Source organism: Panicum virgatum, chromosome 5N (genome assembly GCF_016808335.1).
Source record: "Panicum virgatum strain AP13 chromosome 5N, P.virgatum_v5, whole genome shotgun sequence".
In the NCBI taxonomy this organism is placed as follows: domain Eukaryota; kingdom Viridiplantae; phylum Streptophyta; class Magnoliopsida; order Poales; family Poaceae; genus Panicum; species Panicum virgatum.
In genome coordinates, this window is record NC_053149.1 from 45802747 (window position 1) to 45824425 (window position 21679).

Below are 21679 nucleotides of genomic sequence, written 5' to 3' on the forward strand. Positions count from 1 at the left end.
CTCCCGTGTAGATGTACATACAGTACCCGAGTGGCTGTGTTAATGTCTTTTTTTTTGAGATTTCTATGTTAATGTCTTCATCAAAAAGACACTACTAGCTGTTCAAAAAAAAAAAGGCACTACTAGCTAGCAGCACTGTGGGCGCACGACAACATGATTTTTGTGCCCGATTTTTTTTTTAAAACTCGGTTAACGCACGACCTATCGCGCGAAAATAGAGCGCGCGACCCTTCCACCAGGCGTACCTTCCACTGCCACTCTGCTTCTGTCCGTACAGAACTGCAGCAACCCATTTTAGCTCACGTGTGTTTTTCAGATGCTCTTTTTTCCACCGGCACACAGCACGCTGCTAGAGTTTGTAAGAGCGTCCGCAGTGCGTCGCACCGAGTATGGTTCGATAATGGGGTCCACAGATGAAATGACGGGTCGTAGTACCGATCTCACAGTGTATAGAAATGAATGCGGTTCGATAAGAGGACCAACAGCCAGACAAAGGAAGAGACGGAGCATTCCTTCCCGCAATATCTTCGTCGGTCTTCTTTCCCCATTCTTCTTCCCCTGCGGCTCCTGTCCGAGTTCGTCGATCCGGCTGCTACCTGGCCAAATCGGGCCGCTGCCTCGCCAAATCCGCCGCTGCACTTCCCAATCCGCCGCACCCCTGCGCTTCCCCATCCGCTGCGGCCCCTGCGCTTCCCCATCCGCTGCGGGCTGCCCAACTTGGTGCAAGAGAGCCCCAACGGCGGAGCGTCCAAGGGCACGTCGCCGCCGTCGTCACCATTGGAGCAGAAGCCGGCCGACCCGTGCAGGCCAGGTACGAGGCGGCAGGCCAGGTCGTCCTATACGAGGCGGTCGTCCTGTACGAGGCAGACGTCGTCACCACTGGACCAGTGGCCGGCCGTCCTGTACGAGCAGAAGCCGGCCGTCCTGTACGAGCACCAGGCGTATCTTTCCTCAGCACCGAGAGCACCAGGCATGGTTTGTCTCTGCTCGTCTAATAGATTTGGAATGGTGTGATAGTTTCGGGCATTGCATTATTGTTTCTGCATCTAACCGAAGTTGCAAATAGAATTTTTCATTGATTTGGGTTTACAACAACAATACAAAAAATAAAAATAACAAAAGATACATGAAAAGGACATCTACAGAATACATGTTCTAAGGTTGTCGGCCACTAAACTTTTTCCATATATGTTCCACTAGATCTGCCTGAAGACGTTTATGAGTCTCTCTGTCATGAATCATATCATTGATCTCTAGAATTCTGGTAAATCCATTAATTGGTCCATGGTCCAGTCCTTCAATTGGTCTGGTAGCTCGACCCTCTTCGTATGTGGTGTCAATATGCAACTGATAGGAGTCCCTCTCATCCTCATATTCCCCACTACAATAGGTCATTCGACCATAGACCCCATTGAACTTGGTAACAGCTGCATTAATTCTTACCCAATGGCTTTTGAGCTGTCCCTTTGTCCTTCGTGCACCTTCAGGTAGGCCTGAATTAAACGCTTCTGCTATCTTGCTCCAGTAGGCCTCTCTGCTCTGATTTGTGCCACGAATTGGATCTACTGAATGCTTAATCCAAAGACTTACAAGGCGTAGGTTATCCTCCTCAGAGTAATTAATTCTCGCAGCCCTCTTTCCTTCATTCGGGCTGCTGTCGCTTGAATCTGCCTTATCTTCATCTTGCTCCGGCTCTCTTATTTGTGACTGCGGGGTTGCGGAATCTGACCCATGTGAAGATGCACCACCAACAGTACCTGCAAACATTCCACCTGGGAAGCCAAAGTTGGGTACTGGTTGAAAACCTTGAAAACTTGGTGAAAACTGGCCATACTGTTGGAGGTTGCCTACACCACCATAGAGATTCATGTTGTGCATGGCATGAGTAGGTTGACTATGTTGATGGGAGTAATTGAATGGTGGTTGGGTGGGGACCTGAGTCTGGTTGAAAGTGTTGGGTGTGAAATTTAGCATATGCTGGTAGTTTGTGTTAGCTCTTGGATTTCTAGGATCAGTGCCAAGCAACCTACGAAAACTTCCCTCTGTGGGCTCCATGTGAACTAAGAAATATGAGTATTGAGTTGTTCTGATTTTGCTTCTCTATTTTTGTGTAGCCTGCTGGGAACAATGAGGCAGAGAAAAATTGATGGGAGCAGTGGAGGAGGCCGCTGGGAACAAGGAGGAAGCAGAGGATTGTTGGGAGGAAGGAAGCAAGCTGGGGCTCCTTTTGTAGAAGCGTCGTGCTGTAGGAAGCAGCAAGGAACATTTTTTTTAAGGCAACGGTCAAGTGACCTGCATTTCACTTCTCTGTGCATTTCACATGACTGTTGAAAATCTGAATGCTCGGCGGTTGGAGCCGTTGGAGCTATGTCACCCGTGTCAGTGTTATATTCTTTTTTAATGCACAGTGCTTGATTTTTTCCATGGGACTTGTTTCTCTATAGAAGCAAGCTCACAGTGTCTCGGGCCCAGTCCTATAACTAAATTTAATGCATCGAACCAACTAGGAAACGAACACTGTGGACACTCTAACGTGCACTTTCGAAATAAAAATATTTTATCTTCTTCGTATGATCTCCGTTTTGAATACCGATTGCACCGTTGTGTTCTACGTGATGAGGCGAACAAAACTAGATCTCACTTGTGTATATTTTGAAGATATTTTGCACTAGTAGCAACTTATGTATAAATCTCAGTTTGATATTACTAAAGAAGTTGCTATAATATACATATATAAGTTGTCACACATATAAAATAAAATTTTCCTAAAAAAATATTTATAAGTTGTCATAAAAAAAGTTGCTTTATGAGTTGCCATAAATACAAGATGTCATACACATAAGTAGTAGAAAAATGTAAGATGTCATACAAATAAATTTATATACAAATTTGCCATAAAAATAAATTTTTTCACGCATTTAAACAAAAGTTGCCAAAAACAAAATCTATTATAAACATGAGTTGCCACATATAAAAGGTATAAATTACTACAAACAAATCGATCATACAATCTTACATATAAGTTTTCACAAAATAAAAGTTGTTCTGCACATAAATTGTTATTACAGTAAGCCGATGTACACATAAGTTGCTACAGAAAGATCACATAAATTGCTACCAGTTCACAAATATCGTCAAAATATATACAAGTGGGGTCTTGTTTTGTTCGTCTCATTGCATAGAACACAACGGTGTAATTGGTTCTTAAAACGGAGGTAATACGAAGAAGATAAAATATTTTTTGTGCAACTATTATTCAATAAAAAGAGCATGCAAAAGTAGCAAGGAAGGGAGGGGACACCCGAGAAAAGTGTGGGCCGCGTACACAGTAGGCCGTGATACACGCAGCATGCATGTGGAGAGAGGAGAAAGACCGGCGGCCTGTTGGGCTGGGGAGTCGCGTGTTAGCGCTCCAGCGCTTTTTCCTTCTTTTTATAACAAGGCAAAGCCCATGTTTGAGATATCACGGACAAATTTAGCGAGCATCATCGCAGGTGCAGGGCAGGACGGCCCAAAAGCAAAGCAGACTGTTGTTGACAGCCCAGCGGGCTGGTCCAACGCCGCCGAGCAGACGCTGGCGGGCTGGTGAAGCAGGTTTTAATTTGGACTGTGGCGCTAGAGTTTTTTTTATTATTTTTTTCGATTTATCAAAAATATATGTCTTGTTTTTTTTTCAAAAATGTCACCCAGCCGCCGGTTCATCCGGCGGAAGGTTGTTACCGGCGGTAGGATCGTTCCGCGCTGGGCCGAGCCTTACCGCCGGTTCAACCGGCGGAAAGGTCCGGCCCTTTATACCGCGCGCGGCCGTCCCCCAGCGCCGCCGCCCGCTCGCTCCGCCCGCGCCGCCAACGCCGCCGCCCGCCCGCTCCGGCCGCGCCGCCGCCCGCCCGCCCCCCGCGCGGCTCCCGCACGCGCGCCGGGCGCTCGCAGCGCTCTCCCGGCCGCCTGCCGCCGCACCGAGACGGTGCACGCAGGTACATTTTAAATTCTAATTTTATTAATAATAGTTTGTATATTAGAATTAGAAATATTAGTGTTTTTTAATATAGTTTTATGTGTAGAAATAGTTTTTAGTGTGTAATTATTTGAGTATAGTTTGATGTGTAGAAATTATTTTTTTATATGTAGAACTATTAGTGATTCGAAAATAAATTATTACGATATAAAATCGTAGAACATGTAATTGAAAATATTAGTTTACATACGAATATAATTGAAAATATTAATGAGTTCAAACAGACATATTTGTCGCATAAAAAATAATATTAATTAATATTATATTACAGAAAAATAGAAATTATTGTCAGTAATAAAAATTGTAAAGAAATAATTAAGATATATATGCAAAAATAGCAGAATTATTTTTTAGCGTTGATTAAATTCTAAGGAAGAGTAATTATTGTCGTAAATATTGACAGACATGTCAGATGATTTGTATTTTCAAGTGTTCTATGGGTCAGGAGAAGTTAGATATGGTCCTGAAGGGGTAGATTTGTCAGAGTTTAGCTCGATCACAAAAAAAATACCCCGAGCTAGAGAGAGGACTTGGATTTCAATATCCAATTGGCTATTTAAAGCTTTCGGCCTTAGTCGAGATGAACAAGAGATCTCTGTCATGGCAGTGGTTAGTCGAAGGGAACCAGTATTTTGGGAGCTATTGCCGCTTGAAGGGACGCAAAACTGGAGGAACTATGTCAATATAAGTAATAGCCGAGGCTTACCGCTTGTGTTGTTTGTTCAAACATTCGAGAAGATTAGTTTTAGAACTGAAGCGGGCGGGGATCATGAAGGCCAGGGAGATATAGTTTCCGAAGAAACTGAGACGATGCATGAATCTCATGAAGAAGATGGTGAACTTGAGATTTTAGAAGATGATAGACATGCTGCACACGAACCTCGTCAAGCAACTGGTCAGGCTAATGAAGGGGAAAACATTCCAGAGATAGTTGAAGAGTTTCAGAGGAAGGGTGAAGAACAGCACAATGCAATGAATGATGACTCCTCGGATGATGATGATGACGACGAAGATTATCATGTCCCACACAATTGGTCCGGTTATGAATTTTCAAAATTAAGTGTAAATGAAGGTGAAGCGGTGTCTTGGGAGTACAGGCAAAATGAGGTATGCATCGGTTCGGTGTATGCTAACAGTGACAACGTGAAGGAAACTATAAAACGTTGGTCGACTCTCTCTTTGCAAAGACAGTTCAAAGTTCTCAAGAGCAGTCTGAGAACATATGACGTGCGTTGTGTGAGAAGCGAATGTCCTTTCAGGGTGTATGCTTCTATGGGCAAGTGGCAGGATTTCTGGGAGGTTAAAAAAATTGTGGAGCACACATGCCTGCTTGAGCAATTAGAACCACAGCACCGCAACCTCAGTGCAGGTTTCATAGCTAACTACATGTATCCTTTGATCGCGGACAATCCTAGTTAAGAACCTAAGTCAATCATTTGTGCTGTTGAGGAGGAGTTTAAATATAAAATTAGCTACAACAAAGCTTACAGAGTGAAACAGAAAGCGCTGCAGATGAGGTGGGGGACGTATGAAGCTTCGTATCACAATATACCGGCATTGCTGCACACTATATGTCTTAGAAATCCTGGTAGCTACTACGACTTGAAAACGTATCCATGTGCCCAGAAGCCTGGAAAGCAGGTACTCCAACGGTCGTTCTTGGCCTTGGGCGCTTGCATTGAGGCGTTTCCGCACTGCCGGCCAGTCATTTGTATAGATGGGACATTTTTGACAGGAAGGTATAAAGGCACAATCCTCACAGCTGTTGCAGCTGATGGTAACAGACAATTGTTGCCTTTGGCAATTGCCTTTGTGGAGAAAGAATCAGGGGATACTTGGTATTGGTTTTTGCAGAGGGTGAAGCAAATGATTGTCAAAGATGTAGAGAACGTGTGTTTGATTCAGGATCGGCACAAGGGTATATTACAAGCAATCGATGACATACAGAATGGTTCTACTGAGCGTAGTAGGACTGCACTTTGGCCGGACCTAAAGAGTAGGTGGTGCATGAGGCATATGGGGGCAAACTTTCCTACCCAGTTCAAGAACAAAATCCTTATGAAGCTATTCAAGCGGTTATGCAGCCAGAATCAGGAAAGGAAATTCAACTTCCTATGGAAAAAATTGGATGAGCTAACAAAAAAGCAAACGACAGAGCTAGCGAAGAGATCTGTCAATACAGAGGACGACGACCAGGTCTCGCTTGAAGATGTGGGCTTGGACGGTCCGAATGTCAGGCGCAAAAGGAGAAAGGCAATTAAGACATTCTCTGAGTGGATTGAGCACGAACCAAAAGAGAAATGGGCTTTACTGTTTGATGAAGGAGGTGCTAGGTACGGTTTAATGACTACGAACCTAGCCGATGTATACAATTGGGTGCTGCGTGGTGTAAGATCATTGCCACTTGTTGGGATCGTGGAGTTCTTCTTGTATCGCACTTGCGAGTACTTCAAGGACCGTTACGCTGTGGCACAGAAAGATATGGTCGATAATCGCAAAGTTTACGGATACAAGGTTACAGAGCATATGGAAGAAGCTTTCAAAAAGGCCCGTTTACATCGGGTGACTCCTGTTGGCTCCATGGAACGTCGGTACGAGGTGATGTGTAGGGACAAAGGCCGAATGGTGGGCCGGCGTGAGAAGCATGTGCAGGAGTGTGTTCTCCGTCCTGATGCTTGTATTTGCTCATGTCATAAGCCAAAGCTGTTGCAGCTGCCGTGCACACATGTCATTGCTGCCTGTTTTGAAGCTGGTGGACTACAGGCTCGTATGTATGTCTCAAATTACTTCATGAAGGAAACTATTTGGATGACTTGGAGGCACGAGATATATGGGTTTCGCATCCTTGGAGACTTCATAACTGATCCTGGACACAATGCAACTTACATTCCAGATCCAGATCCAGAAATGTTTCAAGGGGTGGGCCGACGCAAGAAGAAACGCATTAGAAATAACATGGATCGATCGGAGGCTGGTCGAGATGTCCGCATCTGCTCGAAGTGCCATGAGACGGGTCATACGTACAAGTATTGTACGGCATTGAGTTATGGTGGCCGCACAGATGGAGCGGGCCCATCTGAAGCTGCTCCAAATCCGGCACCGCAGGCAACGGGTCGTTGTGGCCGCCGTCCTAACAACGATAGCCTTATGTGATCGATGACGATTGTCATTTGTGTCATTCGCTATTCAATCATGTTCGATGTTAAATTATGTAATATTAAGAACTAATATGTCGTAAACTGATTTCGTCTTGGCGTACAAATATTTATTGTAATATGTGCCCCAAATATATGTTCAACTTTATTGCTGTAATTGAAATTTGAAGTTATATAATATGTAATTTGTTGTGCATCATTTATAAGTTTATTACGTTATGTTTTATTTAGTATTTTATTAAAAATTTGTTGTATTACTTAATTTATGTTCTGAAATTTTATTTAGTATTTTTTTACGTTAATGTTATTATGCTTAATATTGTTATTTATGTTCTGAAATTATTTGTAATAAATCTCATTATACTGGTATGGCGCACGAGGAAGGAGCTACCCCTGAGTTGCTAGATGCTCTCGTCGACAAGCGCCACCGGTCGTACATGTCTGCGGTCCGTGGCATCAGCTTAGGGACGTTTCGGGCTCGTGTGCCCATGTCGACGATGCCGATACACCGTCGCTGGGTTCCTAGGTATGGATTACATTTGTCACATATTTTAGTTGTTTCCTTAACCGTTTGTTCTAACTTGATTTTCATTTTCGCGATGCAGGTTACGTGCTTCAGGTCTTCTCCCGATTGCGCGACTTGTGGAGGGAGATATGGCCGACCCTGCACGTCGACCTAGGGACAGGGCTCCACGGTTCCAGTTCGACATGTCCCTCCTCGCGGCACTTGTCGACCGTTGGCGTCCGGAGACGCACACGTTTCACCTCCCGGTTGGTGAGATGACCCCTACTCTTCAGGACGTGGCGATGCTTCTAGGCTTGCCGTGTGCTGGACGAGCTGTGGGTGCAGAGGACGTGGGACTCTCGTGGCGCGACGACCTTTTGGCTCGGTTCGCCGGGGTTCAGCGCAACGAGCTAGCGTTGCCGTACCGGCCCTTGCCTGCGAACCACGCACACGAACCACGCCAGGGTTCTGCTGTGTGTTTCATTAACGTTGTATTATGATGTAATTCCTATGGTTAACATTGTGACGATTACGCCGGTACCGTGTAGTGTTCCGGATGATGGGATGTGTCAGGGCAGTGCAATAATCACGAGTAGGTCGATGCAGTGACAGTACGACGAGTTTAAAGTGGGCGATGCGATGAGTAGGTCGATGCAATAATCCGTGTTTAAAGTTGTAGCAGTAAATGCTGTGGAGCGTGCGAATACAGTTGGTACGAGCAGTGAGAGGTCCTATTGTTGTTTTTAGTGGAATGAGTGCGCACTGTGGAGCGTGCGAGTGCAGAACCGTGCACGACTGTGGAGCAGTGAGAGGTAATATCTGTGTTCAAAGTGATTGGACATGCAAGCAGCCCTGCGTCTATAAAAGAGCACCTTGTGGTTCCTGAGAGCACAGACTTGCAATTCAATTTCCACTTTTTTTAATTAGTCCAACCAAACAGCTATGAGCTCCTCATTCTCCCTGGCAGCTTTCCGTCGGGAAATGGAGGCTAATTTAGGACCTTCTCCTAATGATCCCAATAGATGTATTACAGATTGCAAGGTATGGCCGAAAGGTGTAGAGCCACCCGATTGCTATTGCCAAATGCGTTGTGTTCCGAACATATCTCGTGATTACGAGACTTTTGGCCAGAGGTATTGGTGTTGCAAGAATATCGAGGAAGTCCAAAAAAGAGGTGCAACATCACAGGTATAGATTAATTTGTAAATATGATTTTATTATTTTTATTAACTTTGAATCGTTTCTTGCTTGTAAAAGTACGCTGGTGATGACACGCATACTCATTGGTGTCATTTTCATGAGTGGATTGACACGTGGATCACTCATCGTGATCAGCAATATATGGAGTGGTTAAAGAAGGTGAATGAAGATTTACGCAAAGGCGAGCGTGCAAAACCAGACATCGCGGGACGTGATAACGGTACTGCCCGTGAATGATTGATGTTGTACTGCTCCGTCTGAATAAATAATGTAACGTTTGTTCGAATTACCTAAGGCATGTTAGTTTTAGTATTGGACCTCGTTACCGTAGTTTGCAACAGGTCCTGACATGCCATGTCATGTGTTCTGTGCGTTGAATTGTGTGAATCACTATTTAATTTGTGTTCAATGTTTGAACGGTTATTGTTTTCATTGTTTTTATTGTGTGTACTGGCCGATATATGCCAATGGAGTTTTCATCACATCGGTCTGAAAAGTTTATTTGTAGGGCAATGCTTCTGAATAATTTTGTTGCAGCTAGTACAAATTACACAATGTCGATAAATTTGACATTGAAATTACAATAACAATTGCACTGGCATGTACATGGAACACGCTAACGTCGTGTTCCATCTAGACCTAACATGCCTTAGGGAATATGAAATTTGAACATTACATGATATTCATCTACTGAGTGCACCGAGAATACTTCCCCTTCCTAATAGCCTCGGGTCCCGCCTCCTTCGCACGGCGGGCCCTCTCTCGCTTCCTCTCCCTATCAGCTTCACGCTCCTCCGCCTGCCGACGTTCCACTTCTGCAAACCTCTTCTCGATCTCTTCTTTATCTTTCTTGCGCTTCTCCTCTATTTTTTCCTCTTGCAGCATTCGCTGCCACCTTCCCGCAGCCCACCTTACTTGGCGCTCAACGTGTTCCTTAGCTTCGGTCGATTGCTCCGTGTCCAACCACTGTATGAAATCACAAAGAGGTGGTGGACTCTATTTCCAAGCCGAGTTAGAATTAACATACTGAACTCCGAAGGCGCAAACTAGATAGTGCGAGGTGATACCTTCGCTTTGTCCTTGCCGTAGCGCTTTGGCGGATCGAACTCGTAGTTCTCACACATGAAGAACCTCCTGCCGAAGTCAACGCCCAAAACTTTGGACTCCATCAGCTTGCACAACGAACCGCAGAAGCACATTGGAACCTGCACTCCTTGAGGCACAGGTTCTCTAATTTTGTTCCACGGAATGTAGGTAGAACCAGAGGAAGACATGGTGGCCGTGCGTGGATGGCTAAAGACTCCGTATGAGATGGCTACTGACTTCATATGAGATGGGGCGATGTTTTATTTATAGATGGAGCTATTTGGTCTATAGGCATGGTTCACGCATGTCTATCGCCGTTTGAAACGGCGGTAAGTACTCCCATATTTTTAATTATAGTGGGGGTGCAGAAGAATCTGATGCAAGGTGACAAGACATCGAAATGGTAATTGAAACTCATGAATATCTCATGAAAATATATTTTCACAGACTATTAGAGTTAAATCTAATTTGTATAAATTTTTAAAAAATATTTCCCTAACCTCCGCTATCTCTATTATTTTCTGAAATATCTCTAAATGTAAAGATAATAATTACAGTTCAGATAGTCTTTAAAATAATTATACAATTATTTATAGCAGTGAAAGCTTATAAAACAATTAAAAATAAAAAAATAGCAGTGAAAGCTTATAAAACAATTAAAAGTAAAAAAAAATTATGGGAACACCTACCGCCGTTTAAAACGGCGGTAGGGCGCTGCCAGCTACAGCCGGCTGTAGCAGCCGGCTATAGACGGGCTACAGCGCGGCGGTAGCACTTACCGCCGGATCGCTCGGCGGTAAGGAGCTACCGCCGTTTGATCCGGCGGTATCTTCCATGGGCCGTGGGCCAAGGATCTTACCGCCGGATGAACCGGCGGTAACTCCTTACCGCCAAACCAACCGGCGGCAGAGTGACATTTTTGAAAAAAAAAATATAGCCACATATATTTTTGATAAATCGACGAAAAAAAATATAAAAAAAAAAACTCGTGGCGCTAGCTAGCTACTTTTTTTTTACTGATGATTGACTATCTTGGATGTTTTTGGGCTGCCTTCTCTGAGCCAGACTCGTTTGATTAGATATTATGGCGGGTCTGCCAGTTTTTAATTATTTGATAATTTTGTAAAGCATATTAGCAGCGCAAATTATTTTTTTTCTTTGAATGTTGACTAATTATATTCAATCTAAACTGGGAGTAATTGAAAATGTACAGGGGAACATCTCATTAATACTAAATGCATTAATATTTATAGTTCAAACTGTGGACTATAAATTAAGAGTATACTTCCTCAATCCTAAAATATAAGGTGTTTTGGTCTGTACTAAAGCAAACTGTTCTAAGTTCGATCAAATTTGTAGAAAAGAACAATAATACGTTGAATATCAAATGAGAACTATTAGATCATTACGAAATATACTTTCATAATTTACTTATTTGATGTGCTGAATGTTAAATTTTTTATGGTCAACGGAAGGGGAGAGAATCACCCCCACACCCCCCCCACCACACACACACACTTGATTCATTACCATGGCCCCCATAATGGCCCGTAGAATGTTTTCTCTATAAATTTGGTCTAACTATTACATATGTTCTAAAAAATTATGAAGTTCTGATTTGTCAGTAAAAAAATGTGATGTTTTTTTAACTAACTATTAGATCTGTTGATTTGTTGCATGCTTGCCCTGATTCCGTGTGTTAGAGGCATGTGAAGTGTTCGGTGGAAACAGATGAGTGCTACTTTGCGAAGATTTGGGGTGCTCCTGCTAACTCTGCCAAACACCTTTTGTCATTCTGTAACTGAAGGATGATCAGGGGGGGTATAATAATTGATCGGAGATCATGGCATGGCATTCACAGCTGCTGCTATCTGTACCAGCTGGCGATACATGCTTGCTGCGAGCAGGTCGCAATCCATGGAAACCTGAGCTGTCTGCTACTACACGCAACGCGATCCTGACCCATGCAGATGAGCCTTAATTGAATTAAGATTTGGAAAACCAAGCATGGCAGAAGGATGCGGCGCGAGGGAGCAGAGCACCGACGACGAGGCCGCGCGCATGTGCGCCCTGCCTCCGGCGCCCGACCGCCCATGCTGCGGGCGAGTCCGTGCGCGACGACGCGTCGAGCCCTGGCTGCCTTAGCGGCGGCGCGAGATCGTGCTGCTGCTCACGCACATCATTGAGGTTAGGAGCGGGGGGTCGCGTAAAGGTGGCTTCACCTGCGTGCGGTGCCAACTGCCGGGTATAATAAAGCGCCAAGAGAAGCTTCCGATCTGCTCCGGGGCTGTCCTGCTTGGGCGCGCCATGTGACCACGGACTACCGGATCCACTTCACCTATCCCCTTGCTCGCTGGTTGCCGCCAGTCCCCACGGCAACTGTTGCATCTTGACGTGCAAATTCTGATACGCATGCAGTCACGCACGAATCTGAAAGCATTTCGGTGAGAGCTAAGAGTAGCGCTGCCCCACACATGTGCAGCTGGCTTTGCATTTCCTTCTTTTCATGATACCGAGCATTCCAGCTAGGATACCCGCGCCATGGCCTCTCAACCGGTGGAATTGGCGGCACCACCAATTTCCTGCGCGAACAGAGAAGCTGGACCAGAGAAATAATTTAAACGTGCATCAATTGGGAGCAAGAACGACACAAAAAACAGGCGAATATACAACCGTGCTGACGGAAACTGAGTTGGCGCAACCGGGTCTTTGTTAATGATCCACTGATTCGTGCTTTTTTTTAGTGCAAAAAGGTTCCAATGATTAGCCATGGGCTGTAGGCAAAACCCAGCTAATCAATCCGCGAGCGAACAGACGACCGAACCTTCGACGGTTCACGGGCTGCTAACTGCGCAAAACCACCGTGCCTTAAACTACAAGTTCACCACGGTGGATATGAACGATCATCAAGACCTGCAAGTAAAATCGGAAAGTCTTGCTTGTAGGTTCCTCCAAGTGCTCAAATTCCTATGTTTTTGGCATTATTTATCAGTTTGAACTTAGACAAAGGAGTTTTTTTTGGTTGCCATGGCACTAGATTTACACTACAGTATCTTTCTGGAAAAAAAAAGTATCATTTGAGGAATGTTGAGTACTCTATCCTGCTTGTGATGAGTGAATTGTCAACCGTGCGGTGCGATCGTGCGCTTGGTCTTTGGATTGCAGGTACACGGGCGTCGAGTGTCGACGGGGAGCTGCCGTGGAGGTGCTGTGGCCGATGGACCGTGCGGTAGATGGCGGTGAAGGGCAGCCGGGACCGGACCCGGACCGGGTGGCAGCTGTGGCATCCACTCCTGGATCGAGGGCGCAAGCGGCGACGGAAGACAGGTTTCTTGGTTTGCGCTACAAAACTAAGGAGGCGGACGGCGGTTGAAGACACAAAGTCGTGGAGGTGACGGGCGTCGGTCTCGGGACTGACGGAGGCGACGGGCGTCGACGGCGTCTATGGCCTCACTGCGGGCGAGGAGGTGACGGGCGTCGGGCGGCGTCTAGGGCCGTCAGAAGGCCGAGGCGGGAACGGCGTCTAGGGCCACGGCGTGGAGGCGGGAATCTTCCCGCGCGTGAGGTTTTGGCGGTTTTCTCAGAACCGGCCACCTACCCGGATTTCGCGGACCCTCCAAAACCGCGGACTGGATCTTCATCAAGACGGCGGCATCGCGGAGAAGACTTCGTTTCGAAGAAAGAACCTCGGCCGTCAGATGAGATCGTGTACATGGGGGTGCTGCAGGCCAACCGGTCTGACCGGTCCCTGGCACCGGTCTGACCGGTCTAACCAACCGGTCTGACCGGTCCAGCGTACCGGTCTGACCGGTCCCGCGGGTATAAATACCCCTTCACTTGTGTTAGGTTAAGGGGCGGCTTTTGTAATTGCGTCCGTGAATTGTCTCTACTCCCAGGCCGCCGACTCTGTGTTCCTCTCCCCCTGTTCATCTCTTTAGGGTAGATTTGAATGTTGTTTGTGTGAGAACTCTTGTGGATTTGATTGGGAAAGGAGGCCCTAACCTCCTCGTGCCCTCTGGGCAGTTTGAATCAATCCATCTCCTCGTTTTGTGCCTTGTTTGATGAAATTTCGATTTCGTTTTTGGTGCACTTGATTACGAGGAGTCCACGAGTTCGTTGCTGTGATTTCCATGCCTCTACTTTGTTCTTGAACCCTCTGGAATCACTAGCTCGTTCAAATTCGATTTCTTGGAGACTAGAGAAAACCCCACCCCCTTTGATCTCATCCCGAAATTCTCATGCTATGGATATCTTTAGGGTGAGATTTCTTGGGGATACACTCTTGGGGTAGGAACGAAGCTATCCTCCAAGTTTCATCCAATTTGGACGTGTTTTGCTCTCGATTCACGGTTTTGGAACTGAATTTTCGGGGTTTTCTGGACGCCACCGGTCGGACCGGTTGGCGAGACCGGTCAGACCGGTTGGCGAGACCGGTCAGACCGGTCTGCCTGTTTTTGAACTGCTTGACCGGTCAGACCGGTCCTCTATACCGGTCAGACCGGTCTGTGCATAAGCAGATTCGATTTGAGAAGTTTCTCTCGCTTTTGCTTTCGCTTTGCGACTCGGGTCTTTTGCTTCGAGATAGCTTGTTCATAGCTATTCTCGCTGACCTAGGTTCGACGGTTTGCGGTGGTTTTGGGATATAGGCCGACAATTCGAATTTCGACGAAATTTTGATCGGCTCCCATTCACCCCCCTCTGGTCGCCGGCTTCGGTCCCACAATTGGTATCAGAGCAGGTTGAGGTTTTCAGTACCTTAACCTAGTGAGGATGTGTGCGCTGGCTGCATATCTCACATGAACGATCTTGTTGCTCTCCGTGCCAAGCATGATGAGAACGTCGCGAACTTAGATGTTGCTAAGATTTCGCTTTCTGACGTGTCTCACGAGCTAGTCAAGGCCAAGCATGAGCTTGAACTTTTCAAGGACGCTCCCATTGTTAGTGATGTGCTTGAATGCAATGAGTGTCCTATCTTCAAGTCTGATATAGCTTTTTTGCAGTCCAAGTTTGCTACTGTTGTTTGTGAACTAGAGGAGCTTAGATCTAGGCCTGCATTGTTTGGCGCTTGTAAGCTTTGTCCCACGCTTAGGTTGGAGCTAGAGGAGAAGAATGCTTTGATCAAGTCTTTTTGAAAGACTAAGGTCGTAGAGTCTAGCCTACCTATTGACTGCTCTGTTTGCCCTGGTTTGATTGCTGATTTAGATAGTCTTGCGGTAGAGAAAGCCAACTTAGAGAATGAGAATACCTATCTTAGGGCTATTCTGAGTTGGGTCTCTAGCAGTGAGCCGCAGTTGGGCATGATGATTAAGCAGTTCAAGCGTGGTGATGGGTTTGGGGTTGGTTACACATACACAAAGTCAGCCTTTGACAAGTTGTATGGCAAAATTGGCAAGGCTGCTGGAAACACTGCTAGCACGAGCACGCAGCCTTCGCTTGTTGACCCCGCGGATGGTGTGCTTAAAGAACCACCGAAAGCACCTCCGCAGAAGCAGGTTTGGGTACCAAAGCCCAATGTGCTGAGGAACCCCTCGACACGCTCCCTGCTGCCACAGCCCAGGTTGCCAAGAAGAAGAGGGCTGCTCCTCCCCGTCCGCAGGCTAGGCCTCCACCTCCCAAGCGTGAGGTACCACTGTGAGTTCTGTGACAGGGAAGGTCACCTGGAGGAGTTTTGCTTCAGGAGGAAGCGGGCTGTGAGGCGAGAGCAGGAGAGACGGAACGCGGACATGTACTCTGCTCGGGTGCATGGTCCTTCTCGGCGTGGTGATAGACGAGATGCTAGGGCGCGCCGTGTAGGTGGAGGTCAGGGAGACTGTGGTGGTTACCGTGCTCCAGCGGGTGGTCGCTTTGCCGGTCGTGCTCCTGGTCGTTTTCAGTACGGCTATGGACCATGGGACCGAGGCTTTGGAGGAGGTTTTGAGGCTCCACGCTTTCCTCGCTGTGGTGTTCGTCAGTCACGCGGTAGACGGGACGGGGGATACGCTTTGTCTGGTTTTGCTAACCCTTCTGTTGAGCAAATGGCTCGACACTGGTTTGCTTCTCACTTTGCTAACCCCAGTGTTGATACATTTGCTCACCCTTTGTCTCACTACTGATGTGCAGGTCGGAGGTTTGGAGAACATGTGGATAATGGATTCCGGTTGTTCGCGCCACATGACCGGAAATAACAAATGGTTCTCCAGCCTCACCCCGATGCGCTCAAAGGAGTACATTGTGTTCGGGGATAATGGAAGAGGAAAGGTACGTGGACTTGGCGCTGTTCGGGTTTCAGATCGCTTTACCCTGAGAGAAGTTGCTTTGGTTTCGAATCTTGGCTTTAATTTGCTCTCTGTCTCGCAACTTCTTGATGAGGGGTCTGAGTTCGCTTCAAGGAGGGTTGTTCGCGTGTTTTGGATTCCAGGGGAGATTTAGTTTACCGGATTACACCTCGCGATCGGGTTTTCTTGGTTGACTTCTCTGGAACTCCTTTTGGCCCTTCTCATTGCTTGATGGCTGGTCCTTCTTCTGATTTGTGGAAGTGGCATAGGAGACTTGGACATTTGAGCTTTGACTTGCTGTCGAGACTGAGCTCACTTAGCCTGATCCGAGCATTGCCCAAATTGAAGTTTGAAAAGGACCTTGTTTGCCATCTGTTTCTCCACGGGAAGATGATTGCCGCTTCTCATCCGCCTGTTAATCAGGTGATGACCGCTCACCCTGGAGAATTGTTACACATGGACACAGTAGGTCCTTCTCGGGTGATGTCTGTTGGTGGGAAGTGGTACGTTCTTGTGATTGTGGATGACTTTTCTCGCTATTCTTGGGTCTTTTTCATGAGAACCAAGGATGACGCTTTCGAGTTTGTTCGAGACTTGATCTTGAGGTTGAAAAACGAGCTACCCCAGGCCATGAGAGCGATTCGCAGTGATAATGGCACAGAATTCAAAAACGCTCGTTTTGACGCCTTTTGCAGTGATCAAGGGCTCGAACACCAGTATTCTTCTCCCTACACTCCACAGCAGAATGGAGTTGTAGAGCGGAAGAATCGGACGTTGGTTGAGATGGCGAGGACGATGCTCGATGAGCATAGGACTCCTCGCAAATACTGGGCTGAAGCGGTTAACACCGCTTGTTACGTGTCCAACCGCATTTTCTTATGTGCTTTCATGCACATGACTTCTTATGAGTTGCGGTTTGGACGCCAGCCCCGTGTTGACCATCTCAGAGTTTTCGGTTGCCGGTGCTTTGTGCTGAAAGATAGAAATCTTGATAAGTTTGAGTCTCGCTCGTCTGACGGCATTTTTCTTGGTTATGCTTCTCACTCTAGATCGTACCGCGTGCTGATTATTGATACTAACATCGTTAGAGAGACTTGTGAGGTCACTTTCGACGAGACTGCACCGTGCAATTCTTCTGTCTTTGAAGTTGCAGGAGATGATGAGCTCGGCACCTCCATCTTCGAAGATGAGGAGGAAGAAGCTGCGGAGGGCGAGGCTGAGGCTACTACGCGTGCTGTGGACCCAGCCGTCTTTGCCACGAGCTCGGACGATGACGACGGCCCCGATCCGACTACGTCTACTTCCCGGGGGCCATTCGAGGAGGTGACTCAGGCTTCACCAGCTGCACCTGAGGAGGCACCAGCTGTGGTTGAGGAGGAGGCGACTTCGACACGGGAAGCACCACGACACATTCAGCGTCGCCACCCACCTCAACAGATGCTAGGTGATCTCAACGAACGAGTCACCAGGTCCAAGGTAACAAGTATCGCTGGCTTTGCTCATTCAGCGTTTGTTGCCTCTTTTGAGCCCAAAGATATTGGACACGCTCTTTCTGATTCTAATTGGGTCAATGCCATGCATGAGGAACTTGAAAATTTTGAAAGAAACCAAGTTTGTGTCTTAGTCGAGCCTCCACCTGCTTGTAATCCCATCGGAACGAAGTGGGTTTTCAAAAACAAGCAGGGTGAGGATGGTTTGGTTGTTCGAAACAAGGCTCGTCTTGTTGCCCAGGGGTTTTGCAAAAAAGAGGGTATTGATTTTGAGGAAACTTTTGCCCCTGTTGCTCGTTTGGAAGCTATCCGAATCTTTCTTGCATTTGCTGCTTCCAATGGTTTTAAGGTTTTCCAAATGGATGTTAAATCTGCCTTCTTGAATGGTTTTATCGAAGAAGAGGTTTATGTGAAGCAACCCCCTGGTTTCGAAAATTCCAAGTTTCCAAACCGTGTTTACAAACTTCAGAAAGCTCTTTACAGTTTGAAACAGGCACCTAGAGCTTGGTATGATAGATTGAAAACCTTTTTGCTGGCTCAGGGCTTTAAAATGGGATGTGTTGATAAAACTTTGTTCCTCATGCGATCTGGCACTGATTTCCTTTTAGTTCAGATATACGTGGATGATATTATCTTTGGTGGCTCTTCTCGCGCTCTTGTCTCCAAGTTTTCTGAGCAGATGTCCAGGGAGTTCGAGATGAGCATGATGGGTGAGCTGAAGTTCTTCCTCGGGCTGCAGATCAAGCAAACTCCTCAGGGCACTTTTGTCCATCAAGCCAAGTACACTAGAGACTTGCTGCGGAAGTTCGACATGAGCGACCTGTTTCCTCAGCCGACTCCGATCAGCACATCGACGGCGCTTGATGAGGACTTGGACGGCGAGGCGGTGGACCAGAAGGAGTACAGGAGTATGATCGGCTCTCTCCTGTACCTGACGGCGACGCGATCGGACATCCAGTTCGGCGTCTGCCTCTACGCGCGGTATCAGGCTTCGCCGCGCACCTCCCACAGGCAGGTGGTGAAACGCATCTTCAAGTATCTGAAATTCACCCCTGAATTTGGTCTTTGGTACTCTGCGGATTCTTCTCTGATCTTGGTGGGCTTTTCTAATGCCGATTTCGGTGGGTGTCGGTTGGATCGCAAGTCGACATCCGGCACTTGTCAATTTCTCGGTACATCTTTGGTGTCTTGGTCCTCTTGCAAGCAGGCTAGTGTAGCGCTTTCTTCCACAGAAGCTGAGTATGTTGCCGCTGCTAGCTGCTGCTCCCAGATCATATGGATGAGACAAACCTTACAGGATTATGGACTGAGTTTTGATAGGGTTCCCATTTTCATAGACAACATGTCAGCCATTAGCATTGCAAAGAAGCCTGTCCTACACTCCAGAACCAAACACATAGATATACGGTTCCATTTCCTGCGAGACAATCATGAGAGGGGCCACATAGACTTGATACATGTCCCTTCAGAGAGGCAAACCGCAGATATCCTCACCAAACCGCTAGAGCAGGACACTTTTGCTCGCTTGCGAGGGGAGCTTGGGGTTTGTTACCCCTTTTGATCGCTAACTTTTGTTTTGGTTAGCTTGGTAGGTCTTTATTTTGCTTCTCTTGGTTTTCTAGGTTTGGTAGTTGCATTGTGCATATGCATTGTACATGTTTGTATTTTGCATTGTCTCACTTACACTAGTATTCTTGTATACATTGCTATGATCTTCTAGTGCCTGCTAGTGTGAGTTGATAAACTTGATCTTGTATAGCTTGCTCCATTGTGTATATGACATCATCTGAGTTAAGCTATTTTGATTTGAAAATCTGAAAACATGACCACCATGTCTTGGCTACTAGCATGTTAGGGCGTGTTGATATACTTTGCTATCTTATTCATGCTAGTATAGCCTTTCGTTCAGCAATTCATTCTTGAAATGGTCTAAATCTGATAAAATTGCTTGAACTGTTCTTGAAATGGATTGAAAAGATCCAGGTGGGATTACTTGTCGCACTGATTGAGCTTTCGGGACGGCTCACTTTGCACTTGTGAGAACCCGGACAAGGCTGTGCATGACTGAAACGAGTGCTTTAAGGTTCTGATTGTCTTTTGGCATAGGCTTGGCCTCGTTGCTAAGTGAAGCATGACAAGCTTTCAACCCCTGGCATTAAGAATTGATTGCTATAAATTTGATGGAAAAATGAATGTTAACAACATCTTTGGCTGGTTTGGCTCACATGTATGAGTTTGATTAGCACTGCTTTGCATTTCCTACTTGTTAGTGCTAGATCATGGGTGATGCTTTTATTTCTCCTAAACTGAACTTGCCTAGCTCTAGATTGATTTGATATGCCCTGTTGAGCTAGATGCAGGTCTAGTTTATGGATGCACACGTGCTTGAGACTAGATGTTGCTCATATCTTTGTATCCCTGAATGCTTCCACTTACACCTCCTGCATCGCATTCATTGCATAGCATCTATTCAGGGGGAATCTCAGCTTCAGGGGGAGCTTTAGGTCTTTTTATGCTTGATGTATGCATGTGCCAACAAGGGGGAGAATTTTGAGAGAAGTGATCGAACAAGGGGGAGACTTGTTTGATTTTTGAAAAACTTGTTGTGCACAGGGCTTTGAGAGTGCATCTTTTTGAGAGAGTTGCACTTGTGAGAGGGAAAAACTTTTCTTGGTGAGTTTCTGCTTTGGTTTTGACTCCTGGTTTTCTCGTTTTCCCTCTGCGTCTTGCATGACTGCGTCGAGCGTTACCTCTGTCTTTGAGGAGTCATGTTTTGGCTTTTGATCGATTGCGTCGAGTCGTTGCCCTTGTCTTAGGGAATCGATCTTTGCTTGAGTAAGTGACTGTTCTTGCCTTTCTGAGCTTTTCGTCACTTGCTTGAGTTCTTCTCTTTCGTGCTTCTTTGTTCTTTTTTGGTTTCACTTCTCTTGGTTTATTTGTGGTGTGTTGACAATGCACTCATCAAGAGGGAGATTGAGGAATGTTGAGTACTCTATCCTGCTTGTAATGAGTGAATTGTCAACCGTGTGGTGTGATCGTGCGCTTGGTCTTTGGATTGCAGGTACACGGGCGTCGAGTGTCGACGGGGAGCTGCCGTGGAGGTGCTGTGGCCGATGGACCGTGCGGTGGATGGCGGTGAAGGGCAGCCGGGACCGGAGCTCGGACCGGGCGGCAGCTGTGGCGTCCACTCCTGGATCGAGGGCGCAAGCGGTGATGGAAGGCGGGTTTCTTGGTTTGCGCCACAAAACCAAGGAGGCGGACGACGGTTGAAGACGCCAAGTCGTGGATGTGACGGGCGTCGGTCTCGGGACTGACGGAGGCGACGGGCGTCGACGGAGTCTATGGCCTCACTGCGGGCGAGGAGGTGACGGGCGTCGGGCGGCGTCTAGGGCCGTCAGAAGGCCGAGGCGGGAACGGCGTCTAGGGCCACGGCGTGGAGGCAGGAATCTTCCCGCTCGTGAGGTTTTGGCGGTTTTCTCAAAACCGGCCACCTACCCGGGTTTCGCGGACCCTCTGCAGTTCAGAGAGCAAATGCAGAGGATCTCGTTCCCGGAATTGAGCACAGCTGCCTTGCTAATCCATTTTGCTCACCAGAGCTATCTGCGGCTGCTGCCTACTGCCGTCAGAGACTCAGAATCAGGCGCCGTCACTGTCGAAGTTCAGCATCTTTGCTACAATAATCAGCTTAGAGAGACCCGGCGATCAATTCCTCAAACAGGAAGATTGCGAAACAGTGCTATTTAAAAATTGTTGGTGTTAGGTCACCTGCTTTTTTTTTCATTTCCCCCTCATCAAGGCTTATATATTTGACCAACAAGCAGGTCCCAGTTTTGATTGTGAAAAATCTAGTTCAATGCTGCGATGCAAGTTGTTTCTTTGAGGCGAAAGCAGGACCCATGTTGCAGTCTGAAAAATGTTTGGCTAAGAAAGCCAAATATCTATTTTTTTATTTTTTATTACCTGCAAAAAATGTT

The 21679-nt window shown here is 46.7% G+C and overlaps 1 protein-coding gene across 1 annotated transcript; it reads left to right on the forward strand.

Moving 5' to 3' along the window:
- The first annotated feature begins 7538 nt into the window (after nucleotides 1-7538).
- Nucleotides 7539-8175, forward strand: LOC120674857. Its single transcript, XM_039955962.1, has 2 exons — nucleotides 7539-7696; nucleotides 7776-8175. The coding sequence occupies exons 1-2, from the start codon at nucleotides 7539-7541 to the stop codon at nucleotides 8173-8175; spliced, it is 558 nt and encodes a 185-aa protein (XP_039811896.1).
- Nucleotides 8176-21679: the final 13504 nt, after the last annotated feature.